Raw genomic sequence first — 18,721 nt, 5'->3', positions numbered from 1 at the left:
TGTGGCTTCCTCTCCATAAAACAGTTTCCTCGGGGGCACGTCTCTGGATTCCTTATCTTGTTCTTACTGTGAAGTCTCTGAAGAATAAACATTTGTCATAACAAGAGAAAAATTTTCTCCCATGCACCAAAGGCAGAGTCACCTACAGTCAATTAGTCCTGCTTCTCAATGTTAATAAACTATCAATGTTTCTGAAGGTACATTGTACAGAACCCAGAATTGAGCCACACCATGTATAGCCAAGTGATACTGACAAACTTAACAAAATATACACCAGGGAAAGGACGTCACATTCAATAAATGGTACTTGGGAAAATGGATAGAAACATGCAGAAGAACAAAACTAGATCCCCACCCTCAACACATTAGTCAGGTCTCTAAAACGCAGGAGTGCATATCTAAAATTTATTATTTTGTTGTGCATTTTTACGTGTTCCAGAAGGTGGGAGAAATTTCTTTGTGTGAAGAGCATCCCAAAGTCAGGCACTCCTCTAGAACGCGTGTTTAATCCTTGTCTTTGGCTTATTGATGAGTTCTGTTGGCAGCAATAACTTCTGCCATCCGGGCTGACTTTACATCATGTAGAGGAACAAATTCTGAATGAAAGTTTGCACTACTCAATTGAGTGCATAACCTACAGTTTCATTACTGATGTATGATTCATCAGAGATGATATCAGATCAAGGATTTCAATGAGAATCTAATCTAAAAGATGTAAACAAACTTTCCTAATTTAGGTAAAATTACTGTGAGCACACTGCTAGTATTCAGCCATGTCTCCTGTCTATCACACTGAATCCACACTAACTTTGACCTAAAAGCTAGCACCTGTTCTCATGTTCCAATCTGTTATTTTTATTTTAATGTATTCAGATTACTATGTGTAGCTATTTTACCCAAAGTGAAGGAAAGCAATTTTAACTGACTGAAAATGAGAAAAACCACAACCTAATGAAATGGAAGTCAGGACATGAGTGTCTCCAGCCTTGTCTATTTCAAAAATTCACGTACGCAGGCAGATTTCTTTCCTCAATTTTACACAGAGAAACTTCCAAAATGTTTGTTTCCTCTCCCATGGACTCTATCATCAGTTTCTATGTCAGTTTGCTTAGAATTTTGGCCTCCAGCTCCAACCAATGTGCTGCAAAAACATGATTTCATTCTTTTTTATAGCTGCAGAGTATTGCACTGTGTATAAGTACCACGTTTTCTTTATGCAGTCTATAACTGATGGGCGTTTAGGTTGATTCCCTGTATTAGGTTACGTGAATTGCACAGAGATAAACACATGAGTGGATGTGTCTTTTTGTTACAATGATTGGTTTTCTCTTGGGCATATACCCAGTAATGAGATTGCTGAGGGGAATAGTAGCTCTGTTTTAAGTTCTTTGAGAAATCTCTAGACTGACTGAATTGTTTTCTCTGTGAATGGTGATAATTATGTCAATATTTGTCAAATTTTGAATGTATTGTTTGAAGATTGTTATTTGTCAATATTACCTCATTAAAACTATTAAAAATGGAAGTGTATAATTTGGTAGAAAAGGATTAAAAGAAAGATAAAAATAATACAGGAAAAGTCACAGACTCCTGAATCCACATGTGAATTAGCACTCAGTTTTTCTATATTATTTATAAAAACACTAAGATCCAGCCAAATAATATCATGATATCCTTATAAGAAGAGTGTTTGGTAAACCTCACTGGGAATTTCTAGCTCTGTCCTAGAGTTAATTTAGGGAGCAGTCGGATCCAGTCCTGAGCAACACAGGCCAGACACTGAGACTTACCACATCTTACCAGATGTGAGCTCTTAGACACGTCACATGGCCTCTCCATGCTTGGGGGTTTACCTTCACATCTGTAAATGAAGGAAACATTGACTGCCACAGAACATACTTCATGTGCGTCTATACAGTAGAAATGCTAATAAGAATTAATTGTTTATGAAGTGTAATCACTCTGGGACACAGCCCACTCAGAGGCATCCCTTCCAGAACCCGCTATATAGTAGGAGACATGCAAATAGGGCCCGCCCTCTGCTGATGAAAACCAGCCCAGCCCTGACCCTGCAGCTCTGGGAGAGGAGCCCCAGCCCTGAGATTCCCAGGTGTTTCCATTCGGTGATCAGCACTGAACACAGAGGACTCACCATGGAGTTGGGACTGAGCTGGATTTTCCTTTTTGCTATTTTAAAAGGTGATTCATGGAGAAATAGAGAGATTGAGTGTGAGTGGACATGAGTGGATATGTGTGGCAGTGTCTGACCAGGATGTCTCTGTGTTTGCAGGTGTCCAGTGTGAGGTGCAGCTGGTGGAGTCTGGGGGAGGCTTGGTACAGCCTGGCAGGTCCCTGAGACTCTCCTGTGTAGCCTCTGGATTCACCTTTGATGATTATGCCATGCACTGGGTCCGGCAAGCTCCAGGGAAGGGCCTGGAGTGGGTCTCTGGTATTAGTTGGAATAGTGGTAGCACAGGTTATGCAGACTCCGTGAAGGGCCGATTCACCATCTCCAGAGACAACGCCAAGAACTCCCTGTATCTGCAAATGAACAGTCTGAGAGCTGAGGACACAGCCTTGTATTACTGTGCAAAAGATACACAGTGAGGGGAAGTCAGCGAGAGCCCAGACAAAAACCTCGCAGGAAGACAGGAGGGGTCTGGGCTGCAGAGGGCACTCAAGACACACTGAAAACACGGTTAACGCTAGGGACAAGTTGCTCAGGAAGGTTAAGGGCTGGTTTCCTTTGAGAGTCTTTGCTGTTTCTTTTTTTTTTTAATTTTATTTTATTTTATTTTATTTTTTTATTATACTTTAAGTTTTAGGGTACATGTGCACATTGTGCAGGTTAGTTACATATGTATACATGTGCCATGCTGGTGCGCTGCACCCACTAACTCATCATCTAGCATTAGGTATATCTCCCGATGCTATCCCTCCCCCCTCCCCCCACCCCACAACAGTACCCAGAGTGCGATATTTCCCTTCCTGTGTCCATGTGATCTCATTGTTCAATTCCCACCTATGAGTGAGAATATGTGGTGTTTGGTTTTTTGTTCTTGCGATAGTTTACTGAGAATGATGATTTCCAATTTCACCCATGTCCCTACAAAGGACATGAACTCATCATTTTTTATGGCTGCATAGTATTCCATGGTGTATATGTGCCACATTTTCTTAATCCAGTCTATCATCGTTGGACATTTGGGTTGGTTCCAAGTCTTTGCTATTGTGAATAATGCCGCAATAAACATACGCGTGCATGTGTCTTTATAGCAGCATGATTTATAGTCATCTGGTTATATACCCAGTAATGGGATGGCTGGGTCAAATGGTATTTTTCTATATCTAACAGTTTCCCCAGGAACCCTGTCTAGATTTGCGATCTTGATCTGCTTAAACTGTCTGTGTCATTTTTCTTACTGTGACTTTAGTGGAGCTGATCGTGGACACTCCAGTGTGTGGAGATTTCCTGGTGACAGCAATTGTGTGTTCTGTCTAAGCATGTCTAGGGCCGGTCATCAGGAACGACAGGAAGGACAGACTGGAATTCTCGGAAATACCTGCACCTGCCATCCATCAGGGAACTTTGTTGTCTTCTGTTCTGCTAAAATTAAATCAGGCACACCAAGCTTAACTAGCACTATCTTCCTAGCTTAAGAAAATTGACGGCAGGTTTCAATAACACCTATATTAAACCTTCAGAGAAACAGCTACATTAGTGTCTGATTTGATAATTGAGACTATGTTCTAGCCAAGGAGACACGTAAAACTGATGATTGCCATGCTTCGTTCATATTTCATGTTTATCAGTAGAATCTGGCTGATTATAAACAGCTTTGCCAACACGTGTGTTACTGTTGGTCTTTGGAGAAGCACGTTCTATGACTGCAATAGGTTTATGTACAGTTTCCTAAGGAACCTGTTCATGCTTTTGAGAGGAAATGCAGAGGGGGTGGAAGGCGGCTGGGGAAGCTGAAGGCATATGAGGGAAGTTGGTCCCTGAGTGAAGGAGAGAGGGAGGAGAACTGGGTAGAACTTTCCTAAACTTCTGTGCTGGTCTAGGAAGGTCCAGCAAGGTCACTGAGTCGGATTCGTGTCAAAGTTTCCCATCGGAGACCCCCGTGACTCCCAGCAGTGGCTCTGCTCAGATCAGCACAGAGCTCGTTCTTCTCCTGAGAGTGGAGCAGAGGACGTGGCTCCAGCACCAGCCGTGGCATGGACCTCAGAGAACAGCCCCAGGCACCTGAGTCAGGTGCATTGTGCTCCCTGCAGGTGGACGGAGGGAGGTGCTGACTCAGGGCCCACACGCTGTGGGTTCTATACAGAACATACACTTTTACTTCATTTCTGTGGATGACATAGAAACAAACATGCAGTCTGTTAACAGCGGTGACTCCTACATTTGCCCCAATTGCTTTATTCCTTGATTCCGCAGAATGTCCTGACGCAGAATTGTCTTTCTCTGTGGAACTGCGACATGTGTTTAGGACATGTGTTCCCCACTTTCAGTGTTTTGCTCCATGAACAGAGATGCTGAGTAGAGTACAGCTGACCCTCCTTCCACACTGTTCCTCTCCTCCCCACAGGAAGAGCAGATAATCACTTGAGGCTGAATCTGAGGTGGGATCTGTCCTGTGCACCTCAGAGCCTGCAGAGACCCCCGGCTGCAGATTCATGGAGTCAGGTGTTTGTACATGTGGGAATCTCGAGCTGTGCTGTTGTCAGTGAACACTCTTTAGAACTAATTGTGGGTTCAGAATTAGGACACCCATTGATCTATCACACCTCAGCTCATTCTGCCACTCAGAATCTCCAGAAATTCAGGAAACGGTTCAATTTACATGTTTGTGATACATTGTTCTCATTTCATTTAGTTGTGAGTTTGGTCAGCAAAAGTGCTACCATTTATGTGTCCCAACCTGATGAAGCTAACTGGCTTCACCAGATGTTGGTAGCTCCTGAATTTTATCCTAAGCCCCTCTCTCTCCACTTCATGTGAAATTCGGTTTGACCTGGAATTCTGGTGTGTTGATTTAGCCAGTTTTCCCCATACTGCATGTCTGATTTTCCTGGATATCTGATCAGTTTCCTTGTCCTTCACCATAACCTGGGTGACATCTGATCACCCTGGGCTAACTTCAACAAAAATCCTGGCAGGTTGCCTTAAGCAGGATTTGCCTCACTCCTGATGTTTCTTCTTGGTGATTTTCCATCCTGTGCCCCAACCCTGCTGCATGCCTATAAATCCTCACGTTCTCACTCTGTATTTGGAGTTCTACTGAATCTCTCCCCCACTGCAAAATCCCACTGCCCTGGTCCCTACACCTATCATGAGGGCCCCGGATGAAGTCTTCCTTACTGTGCTGGAACAAGTGTCTTCGTATATACATTTTTTCTTTAACAAATCGACCTTTAGTATTTCCTAATTGATCAAGGAACCTCAAACATTGAATGAAAGTGAGGTTTTCCATTTTACTAACATATGCGTATGTGTGAATTTCAATTTCAATGTGTGGTGTCCAGAAGTCCTGAGCACCAACAGTTGTGCTCCTCTGTCCAATTATTTGATTCTGAAAGCTGCGAGTCATCCCAACATAGGGTAAATAGGTGATTTTTTTTGTCTTCTTTTTTACTGTTTAGTGACTGACTTATTTCACTTACACTGAAGCTTCATGAACACAGTGATGAAAAGTAGAGAGAGGACTTGTTTGGAAATGCCAGATTTATGGTAGACTTTACCACCCACCTGTGTCTGGAGGTCTTCTTAAGATTCCAAGAACAGGACATTTTTCCCACAACAAGACGAGGATGAGAACCTCTGAGCTGTGAGGATGGAGGACAGGCAGGGCCGTGTGAGGACAAGGAGGGGCTGCTGCCACGTCCAGGGTTTTCTCTCCTAGCAACGCCTCCATTTCCCTCCTCACTCTGTGGTATTTGTCAGATGGGAAACATGCCTAGAATTTATCTTTGACATATGGATGGAAGCCCAGGCAAGAGGCATTTGACAGCTTATTTCTGAGCCTACTTCTTTAAGGAATGCCCAGATCCCTTGCTCTCCTTCCTAGTTCTTAACCCGTTTAACTCCCTTCCCCTCCTGCACCCATCCACTGCCTATTTACAGCCACGTCCCCACACCCTTCACTGTAGCACCATTTTCTTGGGCTCCTGGGAAACACAACAGCTTTGGTTTAACTCACAGCTCAGGCACACTCACGGGTCCTTTCAGAGGCTCTCAACTTCCCTCCTACAGTCCCTCAGCTCCTCCTGGGGTCCTAACTTGGCCATCTCTATCCTCTCTGCTGAGCCTGGCCATCCACAATCCATCCCATCTGGATATGTGTATAGCAGTGGGTTAACTCAGCAGGCATGAATAGTTCAAACCCTGCACGTTCCTAAAAAAGTAAATAACTAAAAAATAAAAACATAAGTAAACCTTTGTTCATTTATGGCTGTCTGTTACCTCCTGGGATGAGATCTCCGAGTCCATAAAATCTTACACCTGATAAAAGTGTCTGCGGATGTCTGCAGCCTTGGGACATGCTGTACGAGTTTAATCACAGTGATTTATAGTGAATGTCTACTTTTGTTTTGCTGGGGAGGGCTGTGGTCTGAGTATTGTGGTCAGTTCCCCAGGTGTGCCATAGTCCATGATTCATTCCCCAAACACAGCCCTGGACAAGAAAACTCAGGGGCACTCCCCTGGGCGCCGACACTTCACACATGTCATCTTACCTCATAGCTGGAGCATTACACATGTGCAGAAGGCTCCACAGTGGGAGGACCCCTGAGAGCTTGTGCCTGGATTCTCCTGAGCTTCACTCTTTGTGCCTTTTTTTTCCATGTATTTTCAATTGTATCATTTTGCTGTAATAAACTGTTCCTGTGAATACGAGTTTTCATGAGTCCTGTGTTTTTACTGAGTTTTGAGCCTGAGGGTGGCAGGTGCAACCTCTCAATGCAGTTGTATCAGAAGAAGGATTTCCTAGAGAGATCCTGACTCAGTGACACATGGCTGAAGTATTGTTCGGAAAACATAAGTATTCAGGTGTGGGATGGCAAAATCTGATACTTGGGTGGCAACAGAATTACCCGGTCTGAGACAACAGCTGAACTGAAGTAGATGTCTGGAGATAAATGCAATTTAGAAACGATAACTCATACTCCCAAAGAGCTGGCTCAATCGATACATAAGGAAAAATAAAATGATAAGAAATAGCCTAAATATGCAATTACTATTTGTGAGAACTAAGTGAACATCCGGGAGAGTGATTGCAGGGAAAGTGGCACTGCGCCGACCTCAGATTTTGGCCAATCTCATTTCTGGCTGATGGGCTCCAGGGCACTACCTAAGGGAGCAATTATGCTGCAATGACAGACAGAAGCTTCGCAAGCTCTCTCCACCCAGAAGGTGGTTCAGGTGGTGAAGTGCGGGGGCTGGTGAGCCACAAAACACTGAAATGAGGGAGGAAAGTGAGAAAGTGAAAAGCTTTGGAGCTTTTTCTTTAGCTTAATAATTTTTGTTAATTATTAACAAAATAATTGGACAAAGACTAATGTAAAAGTGGACCGTGTTTTGAGTCCCTTAGAACGGAGGAGAATGCAGTGGTCAATATTGTGCCCAGAGATTACTATAGAACAATAGCAGGTGGTTGAACATGCCCCAAACACAAAGCCTCTTGTTGCTGATGGGACAGCTGCCCTCGTCTACTGCACAACAGCTTCTCCAAAGTGTGTTTACCCGAGCATTGAGATTGCCTTTCTCTTGTAAGTGAAAAAATCGGAAAACTCCAAATAAAGGAGGAGTTGTAATGCTCTATGTGTAAGACATTCTAATGTGGGTTTATGATAACTGGGATATGCATCCACTTATCTTTTTATCTGTAGAAATTCATGGGTGAAAGTGCAATTTTGTTACATGGATATACTGTTCAGTGATGAAGTCTGGGCTTTGAGGAGAGTCATCATCTGGATGGTGTATATTGTACCCAGTAAGTAATTTCTCATCCCACACACCACTCCCACCGTCCAAACCTTCCAAGTTTCCAATATTTATTATGCCACACTCCATATTCATGTGTGCACATTATTTAGTTCTTACTTATATATGACATGTGGCATTCAACTTTATTCTTCTCAGTTATTTAACTTAAGATAGCAGCCTACAGTTTCATCCATGATACAGTAAAATACATAATTTCATTTTTTATTATTGAGTAGTAATTAAATGTGTGTATATATATTCACAAATATATATAATGTATTTGTGAGGGGGTGTGTGTGTGTATATATGTGCATATATACATATACAACATGTTTTCTTTATCCAATCATTCATTAAAAGACACTTAGTTTGGTACCACATGTGCTGTTGTGAATAAGGCAACAACAAACATAAATGCAGGCATCTATCTAATATAAAATTTATTTTTCTTTGAGTTGATGCCAAGTAGTGGATTTGCCGAATCAAATATTAGTTCTATTTAATAAGAGAACTTACCGACATCTGTTTTTTTGTTTAGTTTAGTTTTTATTATTGACTTTTTAAATAATAGTTAATCTGACTGGTTTAATATAGCTTCTCATTTTGACTTCAAATTGCATTTCTGTGATGATTAATGACATTGTTTTTTCATATCCTGGTTGGTGATTTTTATGGCCTCTTTTGAAAAATAAATGTCTGATATTTGCTCACTTTTTAATGTGGCTATTTGTGCTTTTTGTGTTGCTTTAGTTTCTTGTAGATTCCAAATATTAGCTCTTTGTCAGATGTAGTGTTTAAAAATATTTTTCGTCATTCTGTAGGTTTTCTGTTAACTTTGTTGATTATTTATTTTGCTGATCAGATGTTTTGCTTCTTACTTGTATTAAGTCCAAATAGCCTATTTTGGTTTAGTTCTGTTTACTTTTAAGGTCGTAGTCATGAATTCTTTGCCTAGCACAATGTTCAGAAAAACACTTCCTAGGATTTCATTTATGACTTTCAGACTCTCAGGCCTCCCAGCCAAGTCTTTTATCCATATTGGTGTAATGTTTGTATGTAGTGAGAGATATGGGTCCAGTTTTATTCTTCTGCAAATAGCTGTTCAGTTTTTCCTGCACAATTTATTGAACAAGGTGACATTTTCCCAGGGTATGCTTTTTGTCTAGTTGGTCACAGTCAGTTGGCTGCAGGCACATGACTGTATTTCTGGAATGTCTATTCTGTTCCAAGTATCTATGGTTCTCTGCTTGATTGTTACTTGTGTATAAAAATCCTACTGGCTTTTGTATGCTTTTTTATCCTTTATTCTAAAACTTCACTGAATTAATTCATCAATTCTAGGAGTACTTCTAAAGAATATTAGTTTTTAAGTACAAAATCATATTATCAGCAAACACACACAAAAAACTGACTTCTTCTTTTCCAATTTGGGTGCCTTTATTTCTTTCTGGTGCGTGATTTCTCTGGCTAGGATTTCAAGTTCTCTATTGATTAAGAGTGGTGAAAGTGGGCATCCTTCACGTGTTCTGAGTCTTAGGAGGAATACTTTCGACATATTGCTACTCAGTATAATGTTGTATGTGAGTTTGTCATATACGATTTTTATTAATTTATGTTTTCCTTCTATTCTAATTTTGTTGAGGGTTTTTTATCATAAAGAAATCCTAAATGTTATCAAATGTTTTTTTTCTGGACCTATTGACATGATTATATGTTTTTTGTTTATGTGGTGGATCACAGTTATTGAGACATGAATGTTGAACTATCCTTGCATCCCTGAAATGAAACTTAGCAGATTGTAGCATATTATCTTTTTGATATGTAGTTGGACTTGATTTTCTTGTGTCTTGTTGAGGATTTTTCCATCTATAGTCATCAGTGATATTGATCTGTAGTATTCATTTTTGGGTCCTTGCATGGATGTGGTATCAGGCTATTAGTGGCTTTGTAGAATGAGTTAGGGAGAAAAACCCTCTCCTCGTTTATTCGGAAAAAGTTTCAGTAGAATTACTAGCAGATCTTTTTGTATATTGGACAGAATTCACCTTTTAAAATAATATGCTTTATGGCTTTGATGTTGAGATTTTTTTAAATTACTGCTTCGATGTCGCTAATTTTTGTTGATCATTTCAGGATTTTTATTTCTTCCTATTTCAATCTTGGGAGATTGTATATTTCCAGACATTTATCTATTCACCCTAAATTTTCTAGTTTATGAGCCTGGAGATGTTCATAGTAGACTATGTTGATCATTATATTTCTATGGCATCAGTTGTAATCTTTTCTTTTTTGTTTCTCATTCTGCTAATTTAAATTGTCTGTCTACTTTACTTGCCTAATCTAGCTAGTGGTCTGTAAGTTTTGTTTATCATCTCAAAAACCCAATGTTTTATTGTATTGGTTCTTTGTATTTCTTGGTTCTTAACTTTATCTAGTTCTGCTCTGGTCTTTGTTATTTGTTTTCTTCTGCTGTGTGTTTGGTTTGATGTTGTTTTTCTAGTGATTTGATATGTAATGTTAGGTTGTTAATTTGTGATCTTTCTTTTTGATGTGGTCATTTAACATTATAATTTTATCCCTTAGCACAGCTTTTGCTGTAAACCAGAGGTTTTGGTATGCTGTTTCTCTATTTTTATTCATTTCAAAACATGTTACAATATCTTTTTAAATTTTATCATTGATTTTATCAAAGTTCATTCAGTTGCAGGTTGTTTAATTTTCATTGTGTGTGTAGTCTTGAATATTCTTCTAGGGTTTGATTTCTAGCTTTATATTACTGTGGTCTGAGAAGATATTTCATTTTTAAAAAGTTATTGAGTCTTTTATTTCTGGCATAGTATATAATCCATCTTTGAAAATATTCCTTGCTAATGGGAATAATGTATATTCTGCAGTCATTACGTTAAATGTTCTGTTAATGTCTGTTAGGTTCATTTGGTCTAGAGTCCAATTTAAGTCTAGTGTTTCTCTGTTGATTTTCTGTCTTAATGTTTTGCCTAGTATTATCATTTGGGCATTGAAATCCATCACAATTGTATTGTTACCTGTGTTCTTCCTTAGGTCTAATAGTATTTGTTTTGCGAACATGGGTTTTCTGGTGCAGAGTGCATATATATTTAGAATTGTCATTTTTAATCAATCATTTTATCATTATATAATGACTTTCTTTGTCTTTACTTACTGGTGTTTATTTAAAGTTTTTTTATATGATATAGATAGTCTTGCTTGCTTTTGGTTTCCAATTGCATGAAATATATTTTTTCACCCTCTTGATCTTGAATCTACATATTTTTACCAATTAAGTGAGTTTCCTGTCAGCAGCATAAATTTCAAAACTCTTTTTTATTCTTTCCACTAATCTATATATTTTAGGTGAAGAATTTAACTCATTTATATTCAAACTTAATACAGATATGTGAGGTCTGGCTTCTGTTGTCATGTTAATTATTAACTAGTGGCTTTGTAGTCTTAATTGTGTAATAGTTTTATGAGTGAATTTTATAATTTTGTGTTGTTTATGATGGTGAGTACTGACCTATTGCTTCCATGTTTAGGTCTCCCTTGAGCATTTCTTGTAGGTGCGGTCTGGTGTAAATAAATGTCCTTGGCATTTTCTTACCTTAGAAATACTTTATTTCTCCTTCATTTATGAAGCTTAGTTTAGAAGGATACAAAATTAATTTCTGAGATAGAATTTTTTCTTTTTTTTTCTTTAAGTAGTCTGAAATTGGGAGTCCAATCTCTTCTATCTTATAAGTTTATGCTGAGAAGTACACTGTCAGCATGATAGAATTTCAGATAAATTATTAGACACTTTTCTATTGTGAATTTTAGGATTTTTTTTCTTCCTATTTACTTTAGATAGTCTGAGGACTATAGATCTTGGTAATGTCTGTCTTCCAATGTCTTCTCATGTAGTTTTCTGAACCACTTTTATCTGCATATGCAAATATCTAGCAAGACTAGTGATGTTTTCCTCAATTACTTCATCAAATTGGTCCTCCAAAACTTTTTACTAATTTTCTCCCTCAGGAATATCCGTGATTATTGGCTAAGTTGTTTTACATAATCCTATACTTCCCAATGATTTTGTTCATTTTTTTGTTATTTTCATCTGACTGGGTTAATGTGAAATATCTGTCTCTTAGGTTTGATGTTCTTTCTTCTTTTTAGTGTAGCCCATTGTGAAAGTTTTAAACTATTTTTTGTAATTAAAATTCAATGAAGTCTTTACTCCCTGAAGCTTTATTTTTAAAATATTAAAGTCTTAAGTAAATCTTGAATTGTTCTGATTTTTTTTTTTTTTTTTTTTTGACACGGAGTCTCATACTGTCACCCAGGCTGGAGTGCAGTGGCGCGATCTTGGCTCACTGCAACCTCTGCCTCCCAGGTTCATGCAATTCTCCTTCCTTAGCGTCCCGAGTAGCTGGGACTACAGGCACACACCATCACACCCAGCTAATTTTTTGTATATTGAGTAGAGACAGGGTTTCACTATGTTGGCCAGACTGGTCTCCAACTCCTGACCTCGTGATCCCCGCTCCTTGGCCTCCCGAAGTGCTGGGATTACAGGCATAAGCCACCATGCCCGGCCTGAGTTATTCTGATTTATTTGTGTTGGTTCTCAAATTTCTTTTGGATTTAATTGAGATTCCTTGAGGTCAACATTTTGAATTATTTATCTGACATTTCAAATATATCATGTTGTGTAAATTCTATTTCTGGAGAGTTAAGGTGATATCCGGCGTCTTGTAATTGTGTTTTTTCATACTTCCACAATTGCTTACCTGTTTGCTTTTCATTGGCTAAACTATCTCTTACTGTTTTTGAATTCATTTTGATTTTCATGAAAATTTCATTCCCTTTAGAATGTGAATATAACGTATATTATGTGGGTCTTTTGATTTGGTTCTTGGTTTACTCATTGGCAAAGGCTCTGTAAGAGTTTCTTGTATATAGATAGTCATTATTTAGTGGCTTTCTGAAACTATGGTTGTAGTAATAATCTACTGGGCCTGTGAGCAGGCTCACTGCCTCCTGCAGGCCCTAAATAGTGGAGGCCTCAGAAACCATTTCTTATTTGCAATGCACTTGTTTCAGCACATTTTATATTGGGATGTTAATTTCACCTGCACATTAGTATGTGTCCTTACAGATTTGAGCTGACTGTGGTAGAAGCAGATGAGTATATGCTTGATATCTGTACACAGGGAGAAGCTCTCTGTTGCCTCAGGCGATGGACTGGTCTATGAAGTGCACAGTGACTTGAGTTCTCTGCTCAGCCCCTGAGAGTTGGACCAAGCTGGACACACATGAGCCACCGAGCCTGGCAAGCAAAAGCGCCAGCCTTGATGGAAATGGCGAGCTGAGGGGCATCTACTCAGTGTGGTTTATTTTGTTATTAAGAGCTTTAGTGTTGTGGCTTTTTCAAATTCCCGTTGTAGCCGTAATATACTGGGCATGTGAGCAGGCCCGTGGTCTTTTGCGGGGCTGGAATCACAGAAATAATGAGAAGCTAATCTCATTTTCAACTGCTGTACACTGGTGGTATTGACTCTTTATTAGGTCATGCAGTTTGAACGTCAGGCCAGTAGGTGGCGCTTGCAGGTAAGAGCCGACTATGGTGGCAGCAGAAGGGTTTATGCTTTACCAGTGGTTAAAGTGGGAAATTTGTCATGTTCCAGATCTTAGAGAAAAGACTTTTAGTTATTTCTCATTCATTATAATGCTGCCTGAAAGTCTCTCGAACATAACTTTTTATTATGTCGAGATGTGTTCTTTCTATACCCATTTTTTACATTTTTTTTCCTGAAAGGATGTTGAGTTTCATCAAATGATTTTTCAGCATCAATTGAAAAAAATTATATGTCGATTAAAGATCTAAATGTAAAACCTAAAACTATAAAAACTCTGGATAATAACCTAGGAAATACAATTTAGGACATTAGAACTGGCAAAGACATTATGAAGAAAATGCAATTTTAACAAAATCAAAAAATGGCAAATGAGACCTAAGTAAACTAAAGAGCTTCTGCATAGCAAAAGATACTATCAACAGAGCAAACAGGCAGAGAATGGAAAATAAAATATTTGCAGCCTATACATCTGACAAGGTCTAATATTTATAGTATACATGCAATTAAACAAGCATACAAGAAAAAAAGTGCCCAAAGGACATGAAAAGATGCTTATAAAAAGACCTACATGTGGCCAACAAGCATAGGAAAAAATGCTGACTATCACTATCATTAGAGAAATGCATATTAAAACCACAATGAGGTACCGTCTCACATCAGTCAGAATGGCTAATCTTAAAAAAATAATAACAGATGCTGCTAAGGTTGCAGGAAAAAGGGAACATTTATACACTTCTACTGCAAGTATAAATTAGTTCAACCATTGTGGAAAGCAGTGTCATGATCCCTCCAATAACCTAAAACAGAAGTTTCATTTGACCCAACAATTCCACAAGCGGACATATACCTAAAGGAGTATAAACGTATAGGTTCATTCCAGCACTATTCACAATAGCATAGACATGGAATTTACCTAAATGCCTGTCACTGGCATAATGGATAGAGAAAAATGTGGTACATATAACCATGGAATACTATGCAGCTAAGAAAAGAATGAAATCATGTTCTTTGTAGGAATATGATGGAACTGGTAGTCATTACTCTTAGCAAACTAATTCAGGAACAGAAAACCAGATACTATATATTCTCACTATTTGTTGGAGATAAATAATGAGAAATATTCTCTCAGGGCCTGAGTCTTCCATATTCAAAAAAAAATTCTAAAATAAGTGTTCAACAAGTTGCCGACATGCCTTTACATATCCTATTTCATCTGGACCCCTTATATCACTCAATAAAGCCATGAGAACTATATTTAAAAGTGGGATTCTATGATAATAAATAACTTAACAGTAAGAATAGGAAGGATATGGATGGTTTTACTAATTTAATGGGTACATAACTGTGGTATACACTATATTCCTATGAATAAGATATTCCGATTTCAGAGCTAAGTATTGTTTCCTACGTTGTGTGTGTGACTTGGTTGCGTTGGATTTGAGAGTGTAGCACGTGCACACACCATGTGGATCAGAAATCCACATGTAAAGATGACAATCTATGGATGTGAACTACAAGTATGTAAATACTTCAAGTAATTCTATTTAATGGAGTTTGAAATAAAACTCAAACTTATTCAAAACACTAATTACTTGGTATTTATTTTGGGATCTATGAGTTTATCAAGAAATTCAATTCCTATTTCTATTTAAACTCCCGATTTCTACTCTCAGTGGGAGGGAAAACTCACAGCCAATCACACATCACAGGGCAAATCTGTAAACGAAGAGTCATTCCTCTGAAGGTCCTGGGTGTTCAGGACTCTCAGGCAGGTGCTGGGGACCCTGTCTTGGGACTGCCCAGCAGATCTCAGAACCCTACATGGGACCTGCTGGACACTCATGTGGGATAACTAGTCGCCACTTATTCAGAGTTACCAGTGAGCTTTGACTGTTCCGAATGGGACCAGGGTGGAGTCAAGGTGCCTGCTCAATGTCAGAGACAGCGATGGTCTCAGAAACAATCCAGGTAATCTCTAGGCCAATAAAATGTGGATTCACAGTGAGGAGTACATCCTGGGGTTGGAGCTTGTTCTTCAGCGGGAAGAGTGCTGTGCACAGAAAGCTTAGAAATGGGGAAGGGGGTGCGTTTCCTCAGGCAGGATTAGGGCTTCGTCCCTCAGCGTCCCACTCTTGTGTGGCTGATGTGGCATCTGTGTTTTCTTTCTCATGCTAGATCAGGCTTTGAGCTGTGAAATACCCTGCCTCATGAATATGCAAATAACCTGAGCTCTTCTGAGGTAAATATAGGTATATTGGTGCCCTGAGAGCATCACTCAACAACCACATCTCTCCTCTAGAGAAAACCCTGTGAGCACAGCTCCTCACCATGGACTGGACCTGGAGGATCCTCTTCTTGGTGGCAGCAGCTACAGGTAAGGGGCTTCCTAGTCTCAAAGCTGAGGAACGGATCCTGGTTCAGTCAAAGAGGATTTTATTCTCTCCTGTGTCCTCTGCACAGGTGTCCACTCCCAGGTGCAGCTGGTGCAGTCTGGGGCTGAGGTGAGGAAGCCTGGGTCCTCAGTGAAGGTCTCCTGCAAGGCTTCTGGATACACCTTCACCAGCTATGATATCAACTGGGTGCGACAGGCCCCTGGACAAGGGCTTGAGTGGATGGGATGGATGAACCCTAACAGTGGTAACACAGGCTATGCACAGAAGTTCCAGGGCAGAGTCACCATGACCAGGAACACGTCCACGAGCACAGCCTACATGGAGCTGAGCAGCCTGAGATCTGAGGACACGGCCGTGTATTACTGTGCGAGAGGCACAGTGTGAAACCCACATCCTGAGAGTGTCAGAAACCCTGAGGGAGAAGGCAGCTGTGCTGGGCTGAGGAGATGACAGAGGTTATCAGGTTTAGGGCTTTTTTGAAAATGGGTTATATATTGGAGAAAAAAATAACAATAGAAACAAGTACACACTCTAATTTTAAGAGATATATTCAATTCAAGAATTGTAGAAGCCGAATTCACAGTGGGAAAGGCCACACTCAATAAAGTTGATACAAACATTCCAGGCAGGTGCTACTGTGAACAAGTTTTCAAATTAGATGAATAAATAATTTGGAGCAACGTTATTTGATCATGTGGTGAGACAGTATGATTCTTAAAAAGTGGAAAAAATTCTTTCCAATGTTTCTGCCACTCTTTATCATAAAATTAATTTTAGAGCAGTTTTAGGATTACAATGAAATTGCACAGAAGGCATGAGAATTCCCATGACTCCCTGCCCTACACAGGCAGAGCCTCCTCCACTATGACCATCCAGCACCACAGTCACAAATCAGTTACAATGGATGAATCTACAAGGACATTTGATTCTTTCTTTTTTGGTGATGCCCTAATATAACAAGCCTAATTTATCTCGGAATACCACAAGTTTTGTTCAGTGGCTTTCTAGGAATCATATTAGTTAGAGGGAAAGTTGGTGAGGCTCTTACTATTTGAACTCATTCTTCCAAAATCCACAAAACATATATTAATTTAGAGCTTATCTTACTTCTGGTTTACAAAGATCCTTCCCAGAGAGTAAGATTTTTTAAGATTTTAGAGGCAAGTTCATGTCTCTAAAAGGCCAGCAAGTTCTGGGGAATCCCATAATGAACATCCTTTCATGAGAATTGGAGACCCTGGCAATGAGAGACTCCATGTACAATGCCCTAGAGTTGGATTAGATGCACTGTGAGCTCTTGGGTGGTGGTTCTGGAAAAGCTGGTCTGTGCAGTAAATGCAAACACATGCACGGGACACAAGAAGGAGCAAAAGCTTCCCTTTACAAAGTGTGTGGGCACCTGGAAGGAACCTTCACAAGGGCACGTCTCACCCTTAATGACTCCACATTAGCCAGGGGCATGATCATGATTGGTCTTACAAGGAAAGAGCACCACTGAGGTCATAGGTTATGAAAATGTCATCCTCCAGCTGAGAAATTCCATCTGCTGGCATGTGCATGTCAACCCTGTGGAGGATGCACTCTGGGAGTTGACGAGATGCATAGAAACCTCCTCTCATGAATTATCGTCTACCACACAGTCAGAACCAACCTGCGCTCCAGAAAGAAATACATGCCTGTAGAAATAAACAGAGCTTAAGGATTTTCTTACCTGCTGAATATAGTGCCCAAAACCACACTTTCAGGAAGATTAGCTCAGAAATGTTTACCAAGTGACTGAAGGGCAGTGGCGAGTGAGTTGATGGGACAGCCTCAGGGCTGTACTTGAGGAGGGCTCCCTCCCCCATGCAGGCTTTTCTCCAGGAGCTTCACCAGGAACTCAAGGGGGATCAGGGAGAATTCTGAGAACACCCTACTGTGGAGCTGCCTAGAGAGGAAGAATAAATGATGAAAAATACAACTCTGAGTAACGTATGGGCATTTGTTCATGAAAACCGTTTTTCTGAAAGCTTGTGAAGGTCTTGAAATACCCCTGATTAGCTGAGGACAAACATTTAAACCCTCCTTCCACAGGGAGTTCAAGCAGGCTGGATGTGTCCTGCTATGGATGATCTTCCCCAGCCCCTTCCTCTTCCCAGCTCATCCCTGGCTCTCTGTGTAAACGGTTCTCATCAGTGGAAGGTGGTTGATGAAGTGAGGTCTTCAATTTCCTCATCTTCTATGTGGTCATGTTATTTTCCTCATCTGAGGGTTAAAAACTCACCTGCATGCAGCACATGACCAGCTAAAATCTCTTGTGGACAAAACAGTAACAAAGGCACCCACCAGGGTTGAGCACCCGTGTTGCTGACAGCGACCACCAGCGGTCAACGTCCTCTTCACAATCCTGTGTCAGAGCATCACTTCAGTGATTTCACTAGCAACTTCCCAGGAGAATCGGCTTAAAACTACTTGTCCCATTTTCCATACAGATATAACCCCTCTATTTTCCTGAAGAAATAGAAAGAGCTGAATGCTGAATACACTGTATGTCTGCCGGTTCTGCAAGTTTGTGACTATCACTTTCTAATTTCTGATCTGTGTGGACCACTCTCCAGATTTTTCTCACTGGTGTGACCAGCCTTCTGGATGTCAAATATAATTAACTTTTTTCATATAAAAGTCAACACAAGCTCCTCATGGTTTCGGTGCTCACTGACTACTCTAAA

General features: G+C 40.0%; 3 gene segments (V, D, J or C); all 3 read left to right on the top strand.

The window, feature by feature from the left end:
* Positions 1–18,721, top strand: part of LOC101124180 (immunoglobulin gamma-1 heavy chain-like) — a 411,893-nt gene that overhangs the window by 77,329 nt on the left and 315,843 nt on the right.
* Positions 1–18,721, top strand: part of LOC101143562 (immunoglobulin heavy constant mu-like) — a 352,381-nt gene that overhangs the window by 102,235 nt on the left and 231,425 nt on the right.
* LOC101146834 (immunoglobulin heavy variable 3-9-like) lies at positions 2,092–2,607 on the top strand. The segment is given in 2 exon segments: positions 2,092–2,199; positions 2,291–2,607. Coding segments are annotated over 2 exon segments (363 nt in total).

Source organism: Gorilla gorilla, chromosome 15, assembly GCF_029281585.2.
Source record: "Gorilla gorilla gorilla isolate KB3781 chromosome 15, NHGRI_mGorGor1-v2.1_pri, whole genome shotgun sequence".
NCBI lineage: Eukaryota > Metazoa > Chordata > Mammalia > Primates > Hominidae > Gorilla > Gorilla gorilla.
This window is presented reverse-complemented; position numbering and strand designations above follow the sequence as displayed.